Source organism: Natrix helvetica, assembly GCF_964273705.1.
Source record: "Natrix helvetica genome assembly, chromosome: 5".
Classification (NCBI taxonomy): domain Eukaryota; kingdom Metazoa; phylum Chordata; class Lepidosauria; order Squamata; family Natricidae; genus Natrix; species Natrix helvetica.
The window spans coordinates 107,454,694-107,470,674 of record NC_138551.1 but is presented as its reverse complement, the minus strand read 5'-3'; the positions used below and the strand labels follow the sequence as shown (position 1 = coordinate 107,470,674).

Below are 15,981 nucleotides of genomic sequence, written 5' to 3'. Positions count from 1 at the left end.
TGACCAACTCAAGGCTGACTCAGCCTTCCTCCTTCTGAGATCAGTAAAATGAAGACCCAGATTGTTGGGGGAAACATGCTAACTATGTAAGCTGTTCAGGGAGCTGTAAAGCATCATGGAGAGGTATATAAGTCTAAGTGTTATTGATATTGGATAGGTAGTGGTTGTCTCTCATCAGGTTAGGGAAATTCTTGCCTTCTTAAAGCAGCACATGGCTCACCTTAATGTGGAAGCAAGCAGGAAGTCCAGATCAGCCCTAGGAAGCACAGGAACGACCTGCTCTGTATTATTTGGTCAGGAGAAAGTTGGGAGAGGTTAGAATGGAAGAGTCAGCCAGATTCCAAGCGATTGTCCAACTCTCTCCTACATAAGGAAGCGTGGGAGGGGGTGGGAATTTCCTCTGAACCTACCTGGAATTTCTCCATTTTTAATTTAATGTTTCTTTTTCAGCTGGTCCCCCACACTAGTTTTGGTTTTGTTCTGTTCAGTTTTCAGAAAGTTACCCTGCTGGTAACAGAATTCTTAGCCCCTACACATAATTTCTTTCGAGTATTTTATTGTATTGGAGGAAATAGAGAGCAATTATCAAATTTATTCATGCATCCCAGAGTTAAGTGATCTTAAATTAAGACATCATCCCTAATTCCACATATAAATCATGTATGTATGTTATGTATTTGATAGCAATTCCCATGTATTCCTATGGCTTTGAGCTTCAGCCTGCATCCTGTTACAAGTTGAGGAAAACTGAAACTCCTATTAATGGGGTAGTGGCTCCCTGTTTTCCACCAGAAAGTTCAAGGAAATAGATTGATACTCGGAGGTCAAGGAAGGAAGATTATGAAATTCTAGAACACACTGATTATATAAGATAAAGGTGAACATGGGCCATTCCTCTGTTTTATTGTTTAATCTAACTTCAAGGTTTCCATTTTCAAGTTGCTTGGGGACCATTTATCTTCCTTAGTAATCAAGCATTATTTTAGACAATAATCAGTCTCACATTTCATATGAAATGTACATAAGATTTATAATTTTCAAATTTCAGAGCTAACTACTGTAAATCTCGAGCTGTCCTTAATTTTCATTTGGAAGACTCAACTCCCATAAAATACATTGGTTCATGTTTCATGGTGTACTGTAGCTATGAAACTCTTAATTATAATGTTTTCCTATTATTTTTTTGGCATAATTGAATATGTTTTAGATTTCAGTCCCTAAGAGCTAATCTAACAACTGCAGTGATTCACTTAACAATGGTGGCAAGAAAGATCGTAAATGGGGCAAAACTCAATAAATGTCTCCCTTAGCAACAGAATTTTCAGGCTCAATTGTGGCTGTAAGTCAAAGATTACCTCTACTCATTTTATTTTCTAGCATTATATCAGAATGAAAAAGCCAAACGTAGAGAAGAATTAAAGTGCATATCAGAAATTTATTCCTCAGCACAAGCATTTGGAAAGTGACTTTCAGTTTCAAATGAAAGGGGAAAAAAATAAACTAGAATGACCGTGTCAGTTCTATTATTACTTCAGAAGTTCAGCCTCACACAGTTGGGGGGAAAGCTTCCAGCTGGCAGGTTCCTTTCTTCAATATGAAATGGTTGCTCTTCAGAAAAAGCAGGAGAAGCATCTTTGTGGATCACAATGAGAAAGCCGGAGAAAGCCAATGCGATGATCAGAAAGATGCAAAGATCATCCAAAGTGTTTTTCTGCATTCCAGGTAAATATTTCACTTTTTAGTCCTTCTCCAATCAGTGATTGGAAGAGCTGCAGTTGTTCCTTTCCCGGAGGCTTAGCTGAAGACGGCTTTTATGCTGGTGTGTCTTTTGTTGGTGTTTCCTACAACAACTTCACATCTACTATTCAGCTAACAGAAAATTCAATAGTGAGGGAGGAAAGGCTAGCTAAGCTCCTATATACCCATGGTAGGATCTTTTACTTTCTTAATAGGACTTGTACTGAAAATCTGTATTTCTGAGCAGTTCTGAAAAGTTCTCGAGACCCACAACACACACTAGCTGCTCTGAGAGGTATGTTCATTCTGAATGGTCACACTTCACTCCATGAGATCCAAAAGGTTGTAATAGGCTGAATCCTAGCAATGCCCGACTTTGGATTGTAAAATTTGGACTCTGTTATAGAAACTGGATCTCAAAGCTTCCTCCATTTAATCTCCATTTGTCTCAGTCTTGGATAGTACAAATTCTTGGTTAATCTATGCTAATTGCTATTTCTTTTGGAATTCATTCCACCATCCTCCCTACTTAAAATCTTATCAGAATTCTCCTTCCTATTGAAAATATTATTTAGTATTAAATCTAGGTGGCTTTTTGGTGCCTCATCATCAAGGATTCTTTCTTTAAAACATCCCGAAGAGTTTTTGCAATTGCATTCAGTTTTCCTAAACTGGCAGTTCTTCAGCTTTCTTCAGGCCTATTGACTCTGCATGATAGGCTAAGCTACAATGTCCTTCATTGCCTATAGCTCTTTATTCAGGTTTTCTGAATACAGCTCTCTGTGTCAATGGCAACTGAAATTGATCCTGCTCTAGAATCTCAGAAATCAGAACTGGTAGTCATGTTTGTTAGAAGTCCCAACAGAAACCCAACATGGACAGGGTGGTAAGGGTTAAAAGGCTGTGACCAAGTTATATGGCAGCTTGCATATGCTCAAGTACCATGTTTTCAAGTTTAATATGTTACATAAACAAAGCTATAAAGCTATTTAACAGACTTGTATGTGTAGTCCATTAAATCCAAGTATCCCTTAAATCCAATTTATTTCATTAGCACCAATTTACATTGAAGAATTAACTGAATTTTTTTACATCATGATTTGTGTAATCATACAAAATGTATAAATTGATGCAAAATTCATAAAAATGTTACCTATATGATTTCATTAATGGCATACATTGCAAAAATTGTCTGGACAATTTTAGGCAAAATTGGTTTTGAAGAAGAGATTTGAATTAAAATGTTACCCGTTGTATCTGAAGTTTGAAATCCATTTGAATGAAGGTCCAGATAAACTAGGTTGCATGTCATTCCTTTCCCATTCATAGCAACAAGAACTGTCAAAATAATATAAATAATTCTGGCAGATATTCAGACAGCCAGTTCAAGAACTGCAGTTTAGATTGATGTCAAGCCATGCAGCCTAGGAAAGATCCTGACATTCAAGATAAAATACACTATTTGCAAACTCCAATCCTTTGACTTCAGCTCATGTAAATTTTCTGTAAATGGGCTAATTTAAAATTGGACTGAACGTTGGGTATTTGACACCAAATTCTCAAGAATCTAGATGTGATTGCTAGCAAAGGAGGACCCAGCATAAGATTATATTTTTAGTGTTTTCCCTTATGCACTGCACTCCTAATACAACCCCCATCACAAAATTTCAAGGGACTGAGTGAATGCAGAGTAATCCTGGGATTAATATCAGCTTGCTTCTAGCATCACTACCTGGGCACTTTTAAAGATTTCAAGTAGCTGTAAAATAACTTCTCCTCACTTGCTATCTTTAATTAAATTGCAAGAGCCTGTAAGGACTTTTGCTGATGATTTTGGCTTAGTGATTAAATTAATCATCTTAGATATGAATGCAAATTCTACCTCATGAATTTTCACACACTTTCTCATACTTCCCTCCCCCTTCTACTTGCTCTCTCATAATAAGAGATGAATGCCATGCTTTATTTTAGCAAATTCAATAGTCAACACTTCACTTTTTGCTCCCGTGAATTCTCTCAACCTCTGTTCTTTTTTCCTCAGGAGCCTCCAGAAAATATTATTTCTGATTTATGGAAAATAGCTGCCAAGAAAAGACTTGATGAGTAAACTCTCTCTACATTTATATCTTTCTTGAAGTTAGGAAAAAATGGGACAGAAGAAGATAGGGAGACTAAGGTCATCTGGCTGTATTTAAATCACAGCCACGTAACCTAGAAGGTCATTTTTTCTGTGCCTGTTTCATTCCAGCCCTTTCAGTCTTTTCCTGGCCCTAAAAGTCATGCCTAGTTTCTGCTATGAACTTTGAGAAGGAAGGATTTAGTCTTTGGCTCCTGTCCCATTTAGTAATTACAGGCTGAGGCTGCAGATACGTGTATGTGAATCAGTGCCTTTCAAATGTTCTGCTTTATTTATACATACATGTGTGCATTTTTGCCTTCCTTTCTTCTAGAAGTTCATGATGGAACACATGATGTTTTGCCCTTCATTTCCTCACTCCTTTAGCTCTCTAAGAAGCCTGAGAAATAATGACTGCCCCAGGGAGGTCTAGAGCTAAGTAGGACCTTGAATTTGGGTCTCAGTCCAACATCTTAGCCACAAATGTTGGCAACAGAATTATAAAGCAGCATGGACCTGTGTTCTAGTCCTGCTTTAGACCTGAAGCCAGCTGGTGGGCAGCTGCCAAAAGTCAAGACTGATCCAGAGGCATACATACATACATACATGCATGCATACAAATTATAAAGCAGACTGGAGTCCCCTATTTGTCTCAGAATGCTAATCCAAAATGTGGGGACAATGAGGGGTTGCTTCCCTGTAAAAGAAAAAAAACCACCCTACTCTTGGCAATTTTATTTCTCTGTCCATCTTTGGGTTTAGTTGGAGGCAGGCTGTCAATCCCCCAGAGGTAAAATGTATTCATAATGTTTGGACTGCTTCCTGTTACTTAAGGTGAGTCTCCTTCATTTGCCATGTAAATGAAAAAGCTGTCTACTTTCTCTATTTTATTTTCCTGCTCCAAAAAACAAAAAACCTGTTGAATCTTGTTGAAGAATTTCAAACTCCAAAAACGGGGGGGGGGGGGGGGATTGGGGTTTAGGGAGAAAGGCAGTTTGTGTCCAGTTTGTTTTCACTGATCTAATTTATAGGAATTAGGTTTAAACAGAAGAAGGGAACCACAAAGACAAGCATTTAGCTTAAACACCTAGCTTGTGCCTATGGCCATTTTGCACACTGCACAGAAGCAAACCTAAGTTTGCAATCCAGAGCACAATTAGCAGTGAGCTGAAACTAATCTCACTTACAAAATTGAAGATATTAAAACAAACAGAAAAAACTTTTTCATTGGTGACCAGATCCTGGTCTCCAAATATGTGCCTGCATTCCAGTTTGGGATGCTGAAAACCTGGGTCTAGCTACCTGGAAATTGAGGGATGATTTGGGCCAGCTAGAGGAAACCCCTCTGTTCATCTCGCTGAGTTCAGGAGAACTTTGATATTGGAGGGGAACTCCCTGATATGGCCCTGGGGATGCAGGCGCAGAAGTAGAGGTCACGTCTGATCTCCAAACTGGTTCATCCAATGTTGTGGCAGAACGAGGAGCTAACACCGTAGGAGCCACACCACTTGAAATTGGCATTGGGACAGGGGTGGAAAAACGACGAATTTCATAGGTCCTGGTTGTTTTCACAGGGGCTTGCTTGGCCGGTGTGAAAGACAAGCTGGACTGTTGAACTGTTGGACTTGTAGGGGTCTGGACACCGATGTTTGGAGTCTCCCCAAAACAGAACATGGCAGAATTTAGTTGGTATGGTTGATGTCTGAGGAAGTCAATGACTTTGATCCCTGATTTGTGGCTTGGTGCTTTTTTAACTTTGCTCTCTGCCTTTGTGGCCTGGGATTTGCTAGCTGCTAATGGGTAAAATGGGGAAAGTAATGGGTTGTAAGCTATGGGAGGTGGGGCACGAATATTTGGTGAATACTTCCAGGAAGAGGGAAGAGAAGGTGCAGGAGATGGAGTTCTTGGCTTTGAGGTTGGTACAGCCTCCACCACAAACTTATCCATTCGGCTCTGCCGCTTAGCAAAAAGCTCCGCCCCTTTCCCCTTCAAATGAGAGAGGTCATGTGCAGGAGAGGAGCCATTCACCATTCCGTTAAGGGTGCTTGACTGCTGAGGCTTTGGGGCTACTGGAGGTGGGGTCTTGAACTTCCGGCCTGAGAACTGCATAAAGTTGCAGGCTTCTGCTCCCAGGCTGAGAACATCTTCCTCAGGGCCTGACTCAAATCCTGCTCCTTGGTGGTCCCCTTTGGGTTTTTCATCCAGATTCTGCACAAGGGACAATAACTCTGGATTTGGGGAATTCTTTTTCTTCTCTTCTACAGATTTGAACATGGGCTTCTTGCTGCTTCGGCGGCGGGCCTCCTGCAAGATACCAGTTCTGGGAGCTGGAACTGCAACCCTCTGCTCCCTGGAGGCCAAAGGCTCAGAAGCGGGTCGTGGAATATCAGAGACATTGCTGGTGAATTGTTGGACTGGTGGCTGATTGAGGGGCTGTGGAACTGGACTAATGTAAAAAGGAGAAGGTGCAAAATCCTGCGTTTGTGGAGAAGACAATGCAGTAGATGTAGCTATGACTGCATCCACAGCTGGTCTAGAAGAGGACGAGAGAAATATAGAAGCAGTGGACTTTCTACCTGCTCTAGAAAGTGATTTAGCTTCTGCTGATTTTGCATCTGCTGCTGTCTGTACTGATGATGGTATAGTTGGGATATACAGAGACACAGATGTGCTTGCTGTGCCTTTAGACTGCTCTGATGATGGAGGGGCAGGAAGGACTGTGCCTGAAAAAACAGGGGAAACAGGAGGGGCAGCTATTCTCTGGTCACCTACCCTCTCACTACTTTTTTTTAGCACTAAAGGTCTAAAGATAACAGATGATGTCATAGGACGTTGCCCAGAAAAGCCAGGCGTGAAAGGCCGAGCAGACCTATTGAAGATGCCTGAGGTATTTGAAGATATCTGGGCTCCCTCTCCAAAGATAACAGACGGAGACTGGAGCTGAGCAGGATTAGGTGGTGGCAGCTCACTAGAAACTTGTGCAGATTCTAAATGGACACTCAGGGGAGTCTTTTCCGCCTTCCATGGCATTGGTGCTTCAATACCAATCATGCTGTGCGTAGGCTGAATGGTTGAATTTGGGAGCTCTGCTTCTGGGTTCTTGGCAGACATATTTTCCAACGTCTGCTTCCCAGTTTTCTGCCTCTGCTGCTCAAATAATCGTGCTCCTTTCCCTGAGGCTTCACTCAGCCCTTGCGGTGGCTGGGCCTCCTCTTGTGCAAGACGTCCTTTGGGCTTCTCAATGTCAAGGTAGGCATTGCCTCCATCTGAGTGGTTGGTTAAACTTCGAGCATCAGAGAAGCCTTCTTCATCAAATTCTGATTCGCTAGTTGGGAAGACTCCGTCTTCTTCATCATAGCAGCGGTCTTCTTCCACACTCCCAAAACTGACTAGGGTATATTTCTTAGCTCTCTGCCTGCGTTTTTTAAACATCAGAACACCTTTGGAGTGGGGGTTGGGGGCATCTGTCAACAGGGATGCAATGGTTCTGCATTTGGTTTTGGCTTCCTTCAGGTTTTTTTCTTGCATGCTGTCCCCACGATTAAGCTCTGTAAAGAACAACAAAAAGCACAATCAGGGTTCTATAAAGAAGTCTACATTTGTAGCATCTGTTAGGCAAAATAGCCTTACTGATGACACGGAAAGTTCTTGGCTCACAAATGAATACTCTTCAATGTTGCATTGAAACAACAAAGGAATGCAAGAATGTCATAGTACTTTGATAGAGGAAAAGAAATCTTTGGCAGTAAATTCCCGAGCCTTCATGATTGAGCAACTAAAACTTGGACCTGACCCAGTAAAATTCAAACTAGTAAATTCTTGATAGCTATTTAATATGCGCAGAAATTGTTACAAGGTGATCAGGTGAAAGATACCAGTTTACACATGTGGGAAAGAAACCTACAAGGGTAAATAGAGCCCTAATACATCAAAAAGAAAATATTTACTTTAGTTAGCTCCTAGTTGCACTGTTAGGCTTTCTATAAGCCAGGGGCGTCAAACTCAATTTCTTTGAGGGCCGCATCAGCATTATGGTTGCTCTTAAAAGGCCAGTTGCACGTAAAACTATGACGACTCACAGAGGCTAGATGGGCGTGGCTGGGTAGGTGTGGCTGGGTGGTAACAGCCAGGTCACCATGACCATGGGTGGGGTGGCCAGCTTGCCGCCACTCACTAGGCATGGCTGACTCGGGCCAACTGCATCAGGATGGAACAGGTCGCACCGGCTAACACAACATGGGGACAATTTGGTGTCCCACAAGCTCCTTGCCTCCCCAAAATGCTGGCAGCCAAGCACATGCATGTGCTTTTGTACACACACACACACACACACACACACACACACACACACACACCACATTCTAAGTTTGGGGACTTTTATTCACAGAGGAAGGAGAGGGCCTTCTCCCCAAACCCAGACACGATTGACAGTTTGGAAACTCAGACGTGAATCAAAGTCTCCAAGCTTAGAATAGTGCGTGTGTGTGAGCGCGCGTGCACACACAGCACGCCTAAGAGACATTATTCTCCAATCCCAGAGGTCATTGGCATTTCCCTGTTTTGTACCCCCTCCCAGCAAAGCAGGAGGTGGGGGATGATGTTGCTGAATGTGGAAGCACGAAGAAGAAAGGTTGCAGGAAGCAGTTTCCTCCGAGTCCAACTTCTGCCTTGACAGATCTCTGGAGAGAAAAGGAGGAGGCAGGGAAGCAGTGCTCCCCGGTCTTGCACAAGGGAAGATGGCCCTTCTCAAATCCCCATTTCAAATTGTGTGTGGTAAGGATGTTGGCTTGTTGGGACAGCTTTCCCTCAAGCAGATCCTCCTCCACTCTTTCCTCCTCTCCAGAGATCTGTCAAGGCAGAACTTGGACTCAGAGGAAACTTCTTCCTGCAAACCAGAGGTGGGTTGCTGCTGGTTCAGTCCAGATTGGGTGAACTGGTAGTAGCGGCAGGGAGGAGGCTCCGCAGGAACATCATCCTCCGCCTTTTGTGGGAGGCCAGGCAAGACTGAGAGGCCAGATCCAGAAGTCTCCAGTGGAGGAAGGCGAGACCAGAGCGAGTGCCAAAGCCTCATCCACCAGAGCCTCACGGATGATCCTTCGACAGTGGCTGTCCGGAGGCTATTCGGAGTCCTGGAGAGTGGAGGGCAACACCCAACCTGGCCCTCAAGTTCCCAAGGTACCAGGACTCTGCAGTGCAGCCCAGCCCAGCCCCGCTTCCCTGAGGGGGCACCTAGCTGAGCTTACCTCCTCCTTGAGGCCGCTGATGCTGTGCTCACTCTCATTGGCCAGGTTGCTCATGGTGGGTGTGGAAAGGCAAACCGCATGGGTCAGAGAGAGGCCCACTTCCTCTCCATGCGAGGAGACCTTGCTTTGAAACAAAGCATCTTCAGTGATAGGATGGGAGACCATCAGAAGAGGTCAGGAGGAGGGGGCAAGGGGATGGCAAAATGGCAGCAGGGCTGCTGGTGGCCAAGTTCTAAGGCACAACTTCCCTCAGACCATCCCTCCCTCTCATTCCAATCTCCTTCCCTCCTTTCCTTCCTCCCATCCTCCCTCCCTCCCTCCTTTTCATTCTCATCTCCTTCCTTCCTCCCTCCATCCTTCCCTTTGCAAGCCCTTAGCTCAGAAGTCTTTTGGGATTTGCTAAGATTTGAAGGGTCTATACATTCCTGGCATCTGCACTCTTTTAGATAAATATTGATACTGGGATGTTATCAGTTCTGCTATTAAGAGATTGAGAGTCAAGGAGAGTGACATCATAATCCATAGAAATGGAGGTAGAAAAAGTATTAATAATACTCTGTATCCCTAATTAGAATAGGAGTAGAATAAAGCATATTATAATAATAGGGTTGGAAGGAACTTTGGAGGTTTTCTAATCTAAGCAGAAATAATTCTATTAAATTAGTAAAATATGTCTATTAAAAAAAATTACCCACCTTCCCCAGTATATAAGTATAGTCCTATGGAAGTTTCAAGTGAGCAGTGCTTCCTGTATTGTGTGTAACTTTGATTTTTAAAATTGCCCTAATGCTGACAGCACGCTTAGCACAAAGTTTACAATGTATTGATAGTAGACAAAATGTACATTGATGAGATGATACAAAACCTCTCCTTAGCAGTCTCGTATTGGCACAGCAGCAGTTAGATGACTCTAGTAGATGTTATAAAACCCTGGTAAGGCTTTGCCTTCAGTTACCACCATGCTTCCACTTAAGAAGTCAAAGAAATGAGGATGGAAAAGCTGCCTTGTTTCATAGTTTATTTTATAATCAAATGCTAATAACAACAACAGCCCTCATTATCACGGAAAGCAGAAAATAGGATGGAAAGGAGAATAGTGTAACATTTCTAGCAAAACTAACCTTTTCTATTACATAACAAGATCAGACTAATGATTCAGACACTTCAGCATTATTTTCCCAGAGCAGCCATTTGGAAAAAAAGTATCAGTGGTGAAAATAGCTGTAATATTGTCATGATAAATGCTTGTCCTCTTGAAAGAAACTACTAGGGACTGCACAATACATTGGTTCAAAGCAGCTTCCAACTCATGGTTGGCTCTGTTGGCTCTGCTCATCCTACTTTTTCCTAATTAATTTTTTTTAAAGTTCTCTTTCCTAATTCAGTTTCCTTCCTCAGGCAAACATCCCTATGGAAAAAAAAATACAGAAAGAGAAGAAGTTTGTTAAGTTCAGGGCACAAAGGAAACGGGTACCTGCATATGGTTGGTCCAAGTGCTTGATAGCAGCATCCAGTCCTGGAGAGGAGGGCATGTCACATACTGTTTTTAACTCCCAGCTCTCCATAAAGAGAGAGAGAAGGAGTAAGATAGCTCCCTTCTGGAGCAGAATCAAAACCTTAAGAGTCCAGGTCCTTTGACTGCAACTCTGCTGGCCTTTTAAAGCTGCTCTTTTGTCTCTTCAGTATTGCTGCTAAAAGCCATGAGGTCATTCTTGCTATTTTTACCCCCCAGGCATCATCACTAAACAGGGTGATGGACATTGTCAACTGTCAAACACTTGCTCCACTTCCCATCCTCCTCTCATAGCTGGGGTTAAAAAAAGGCAGAATGTTTCTTACAAGTTTCCACATTTCTGAACAGAATAAAGGTATCCAATATAATTTAGATTTTTTTTTTCTGGCATTCACTTACCATACATAATACACAAAGTTCAGCTCCCCCCCCCAAAAAAACACCACCACTCAAATTGTAATCTTAATCAGCATTTGAATAAAAATATTTTAACAAATTGAATTTTTGCAACAGGTAATAGAATATGGCACACTATTGTTTTTCACCGATGTGTCCTATTCACATCCAAAGTCTGGCTAGCATAGGGAAACTAATAACATCATAAGTGGAAATAAATGTTCCCTTCTTTACCGTTATTCTTCAAGATCTATATCAATGGGGCAGGGATTCTATCTACTTTTTAATTAATAACAGAAATCAGGAATATACATTTTGTATATTAGATACACAGGAGTTTTTAAAATTGGGTTTTTCTTCCTCTTAAGGTTAATTTCTTTTGTTCTAAAATGGCCTTAACCAAACATTAAATATTGCACTATTCTGAATCACAAAGTAAGCCATGATTATCATAATTCTCCTTGCCTTCAAAGCTGTATGTGTTTTTTTTTTTAAAAATCCCTGTTCTAATTTGAATTGGCATATAAAAGTAAGACAAGGTTCTGTAATCAGGAATGGCGGTAAATTATTGTGCCAGTTATTTACAGTCATGAATCATTGGGACATAACTATGTGCAAAGCAATATAGAGGTGACTTTGGTAAAGGAATGGACGAACAATTAAAGAGGCGAAAAAGCTACTCAGTCTGGAAAGTGTGAGAAAGAAACTCAAGATAAAACTGTCTTGATTCTATTTGGTATAAGATGGGGCAAATGGAAACTCTGACAGGCTTTTAAGATTCTGGGATTCTACTTTCCATGTATAAAAACATTCTTTGAATTGCTGCCTTGTCTATTTGTTGAAGTGGCTTACCTCAAAGGACTGACATCAATCCTGAAAGCCTGTCAGATTTTCTGTCTGTACCATCTATACTTAACATAATTAAAATCTGCCTCAACAAAATCAAGGTGGGATTACTTTGAGTTTCTTATGCTTTTTCTTAGTAATCCCTAAAACCAACAACAACGACAACAAGCCTTAGCCACAAATTGCACGAAGGCAAAAACTCAGGATGTTACCACCAGCAGCAAATGTAACCTCTGTAATGAGAAAGATGAGAGAGTCGACCATTTGATCAGTGGATGCAGCAAAATTTCACAAACTGACTACCTACAACGCCATGACTGAGTTGATAAAATCATTTACTGGAAATTGTGCCAGAAGTTTGGATTTGAGTACAGCAAAAACCACTGGGAACATCAGGTTGAGAAAGTTCTAGAGAATGAAAAAGTCAAGATCTTGTGGGATTTCAGAATTCAGATTGACAGATACTTGGCCTACAACACACCTGACATAACAATAGTTGAAAAGAAAAAAGTTTGGTTCATTGCCATTGCAATACCTGGTGATGTGCGAATTGAAGATAAGCAGCAAGAAAAAAAATCACAAAGTACCGGGATTTGCAAATTGAAGTTGAGCAACTGTGGAAAAAGAAATTGTGTGTTGTCTCGATTGTAATTGGAGCACTTGGAGCAATACCTAAAGGGCTACCTCGCTATTTGGAAATTCTAAATTTTTCGCACTTGAACATAATGACTCTACAAAAAAATCAACCTTCTTGGAACAGCTTATATCCTCTGAAGTTACCTTAACAGTTCCTAGGTCCTTGGTTAGTACTCGAGCTGTTGAGCTACCAACCAGCCCCAAAGGCTGTGAATCTCACCAAAGATTAACCACATAATAATTATTATTATAATAATGACTGTGGAAAAAGAAATCATGTGTTGTCTCAATTGTAATTGGAGCCCTTGGAGCAATACCTAAAGGGCTACCTCGCTATTTGAAAATTCTAAATTTATCTGACTTGAACATTCTGACTCTTCAAAAAAACCAACCTACTTGGAACAGCTTATATCCTCTGAAGTTACCTTAACAGTTCTTAGGTCCTTGGTTAGGACTCGAGCTGTTAGGCTACCAACCAGCCCCAAAGGCTGTGAATCTCACCAAAGATTAACCAAATAATAATAACAACAAAATTATTATTATTATTATTATTATTATTATTATTATTATTATTATTATTATTATTATTATTATTATTATTATCATCATCATCATTATCATTATTATTTCTGGAAAAAATAAAAGATAAAGTGGACAGTGAAAAAACTTGGTTATGGTTAACAACAGGTACATTAAAGAAAGAAACAGAGTCACTAATCCTGGCTGCGCAAGAGCAAGCTATCCGAACAAATGCCATTAAGGCCAAAATCGAAAAATCCTGTGATGATGCCAAATGCAGACTCTGCAAAGAAGTTGACGAAACTGTTGACCACATACTCAGCTGCTGTAAAAAAATCACGCAGACTGATTATAAATTGCGGCACAATTCAGTAGCACAAATGATCCACTGGAATTTGTGCAAAAATTATAATATTAAAACAACAACAAACTGGTGGGAACATAGGCCTGAAAAAGTCACCGAAAATCAGATGGTCAAGATCCTACGGGATTTTCATATACAAATGGACAAAATACTGGCGCATAACAGCCAGACATCATACTGGTTGAGAAAAATAAGGTTACAATCATAGACATCGCAATACCAGGTGATAGCAGAGTCGACGAGAAGGAACATGAAAAAATCGTGAAATACCAGGACCTAAAAATTGAAATTCAACGATTATGGCACAAACCAGCAGTGGTAATTCCAGTGGTAATCAGCACACTGGGTGCTATTCCAAAAGCACTGGAATTACATTTAAAACAGTTAAAACTTGACAAAATCACCATCAATCAAATGCAAAAAGCTGCACTGCTTGGATCCGCACGTATATTACGAAAATACGTTACGACGTCCTAGGCCCTGGGTGGGGCCCGACTAGTAATTAATGCCAAATCTGGCGAAACAACTGGCCGCTGTGATACAATTGTATAATGATAATGATAATGATAATAATAATCTGAATAATCTGAATATAGGGAAAAAAAGCTGGATGACCCCCCACATTGGAAGTTTGTCCATCCCTATTCAGACAGACGAAACGTAAAAAACAGGTGGTATATCAGCAACTAAGACAATATGACATTAGAGCTTTTTCTTTACATTCGTTCACAGACTGCCCTAATTGATCACTTGCTTTAAAGTGGCAATGGCAAATTTGTTCCATCAGACTTGCAAGATTCTGTTAATCTATCCTAACAATAGTGTATAATTTACTCATCTAATTGTGCTTCCTATCTGATTTACGGGGAAGCCTTCTGTGAGACAAAACTTCATGAACACCAATAGCCTTTTCTGTTACCCAATCTCTCATATCTTGTCTGTAGAGAAGGATCAGACATCTAGAATGCTCTGTGCAGATAAAAAATGATGGGATCAAATTTAATTTTATGCTAACAAGATAATTTTGAATTTATTTGTTCATGTTCATAGAAGTTTAGAGTAGCTGTACAATCATAAAAATGTGAGCTGGTTTTGGGCGATTCTTCATATTTATGACATCTATCTAAATAAGATACTGCAAAGTTCTTTATGACCATTTTCAGTTTAAGCATTTTCCTCTTTAGCAGATGTGTTATAGAAGGCACCCTATACCTGTCTCCAAGTTTCATATCTATCTTCTAGTACAGGAGTCAGCAACCTGTGGCTCTGGAGCCACATGTGGCTCTTTCTTTCCTCAGCTACGGCTCCCTGTCACTCAAAATATGTGTCACAACCGCCAATGTGCGACACTCGCCAGCATGTGATTTATTGAGCTTTTTGACCCCTGGTAGGCCAACCATGGATAAATCCAAGAAAAGTTTCAGAAGAAAATGGAACATTTAATCCAACTACATATGCTAGTTTTCTGGCCACTCAGGCACCAGAAGGGTTTTGTGGCTCCCGGTGTTTTCTTTTCTGTGGGAAATGGGTCCAAATGGCTCTTTGAGTGTTTAAGGTTGCCGACCCCTACTCTAGTTCTTGGCAAGACCTTTCTTGGCAAAAGGACAAAGGGAGAGATCAGCTTCTACATTTGTTGTACCGAGTGGCATTAGGAGGAAGTTTTGAGAAAGGACATGAATATGCAGCATACGAGGACACAAGTTATATATTGTATGGACCAAATTCAATTTATATAAATGCATACAAAAATTATTGGGATTTGGAAAATAGTTACTCATCCCCTATTTTGCAATCAAAATAGCCAGTCTCTTAGGGTAATCTCAGAGTAAGAGTTCCCACATTCTTGTTTGCCATTGCAGAATGAGATAGTTGGAACAGTGAAGGTTTTTGGGCTTTGGGCTGGTTCCTCAAATTTAGAAATAAAGGACAGAATTTCAACCGAGCCCAAAATAATTTTGAAAAGCCTACTTAATTCTCCTGTTTATAATAAGCAATATTCCATGTATGCTCAGTTTTAAAATAATAGCTTTAATCCCAAATTTAGAAAAATGGCCTATTTTAGAAAAATAGAGACCAAGGAAATGCACTCTTATTGATTATTCTAGACTTGTTTATAGCTTTTTATGCTACTGAAAAAACCCTGTAGGCCTGTTTGATTAAAATGTCATTTCTGCTTGATCCTATTTACAAGTATGCCATGGGATCTTATGAATTTCCGCTAGGATATGCGTTTGTTTCAAACTGATAGAAAGCTATTAGGAAGGAACAGTACCCAATATGAGACAAGATTCTACTTGCATGTTGATGACTCAGCACATAGAAAATTCTCTGATTTAGGAGAGAAGGCAATCTATTTTTGCTCTGTGATTGAATGAGCAGGTAAATAATTTGAGGGTATTTCCTGATCTCATTGAAAGTCCAGATGTGTCAGCATTGTTCTAGCTCTGCTGTTGTACTCACTGTAATCATTCCTGAACAGAAATAGTCTAGCAAGTGCTGTTAATCACTTTTTAGGATCTTTTCAATGTGTTTTATGTAGGATTGCCCTTGAAAATGTAATCGAAAATACAATTGTGACTGCCATGATACTGCTAGGGACAGTTGTCAAGAA

The 15,981-nt window shown here is 40.6% G+C and overlaps 1 protein-coding gene across 3 annotated transcripts in view; it reads right to left on the bottom strand.

The window, feature by feature from the left end:
- Nucleotides 1–1,415: 1,415 nt before the first annotated feature.
- The window catches only part of SYNPO2L (synaptopodin 2 like), a 78,415-nt gene continuing 63,849 nt past the window's right edge, over nucleotides 1,416–15,981 (bottom strand). For all 3 annotated transcript variants that reach the window (XM_081955483.1, XM_081955482.1, XM_081955484.1), the window contains one exon: nucleotides 1,416–7,401. In XM_081955483.1, the coding sequence (XP_081811609.1) occupies nucleotides 5,078–7,401 (2,324 nt within the window). In that variant the 3' untranslated portion in view covers nucleotides 1,416–5,077. The remainder of the gene's footprint in view (nucleotides 7,402–15,981) is intronic.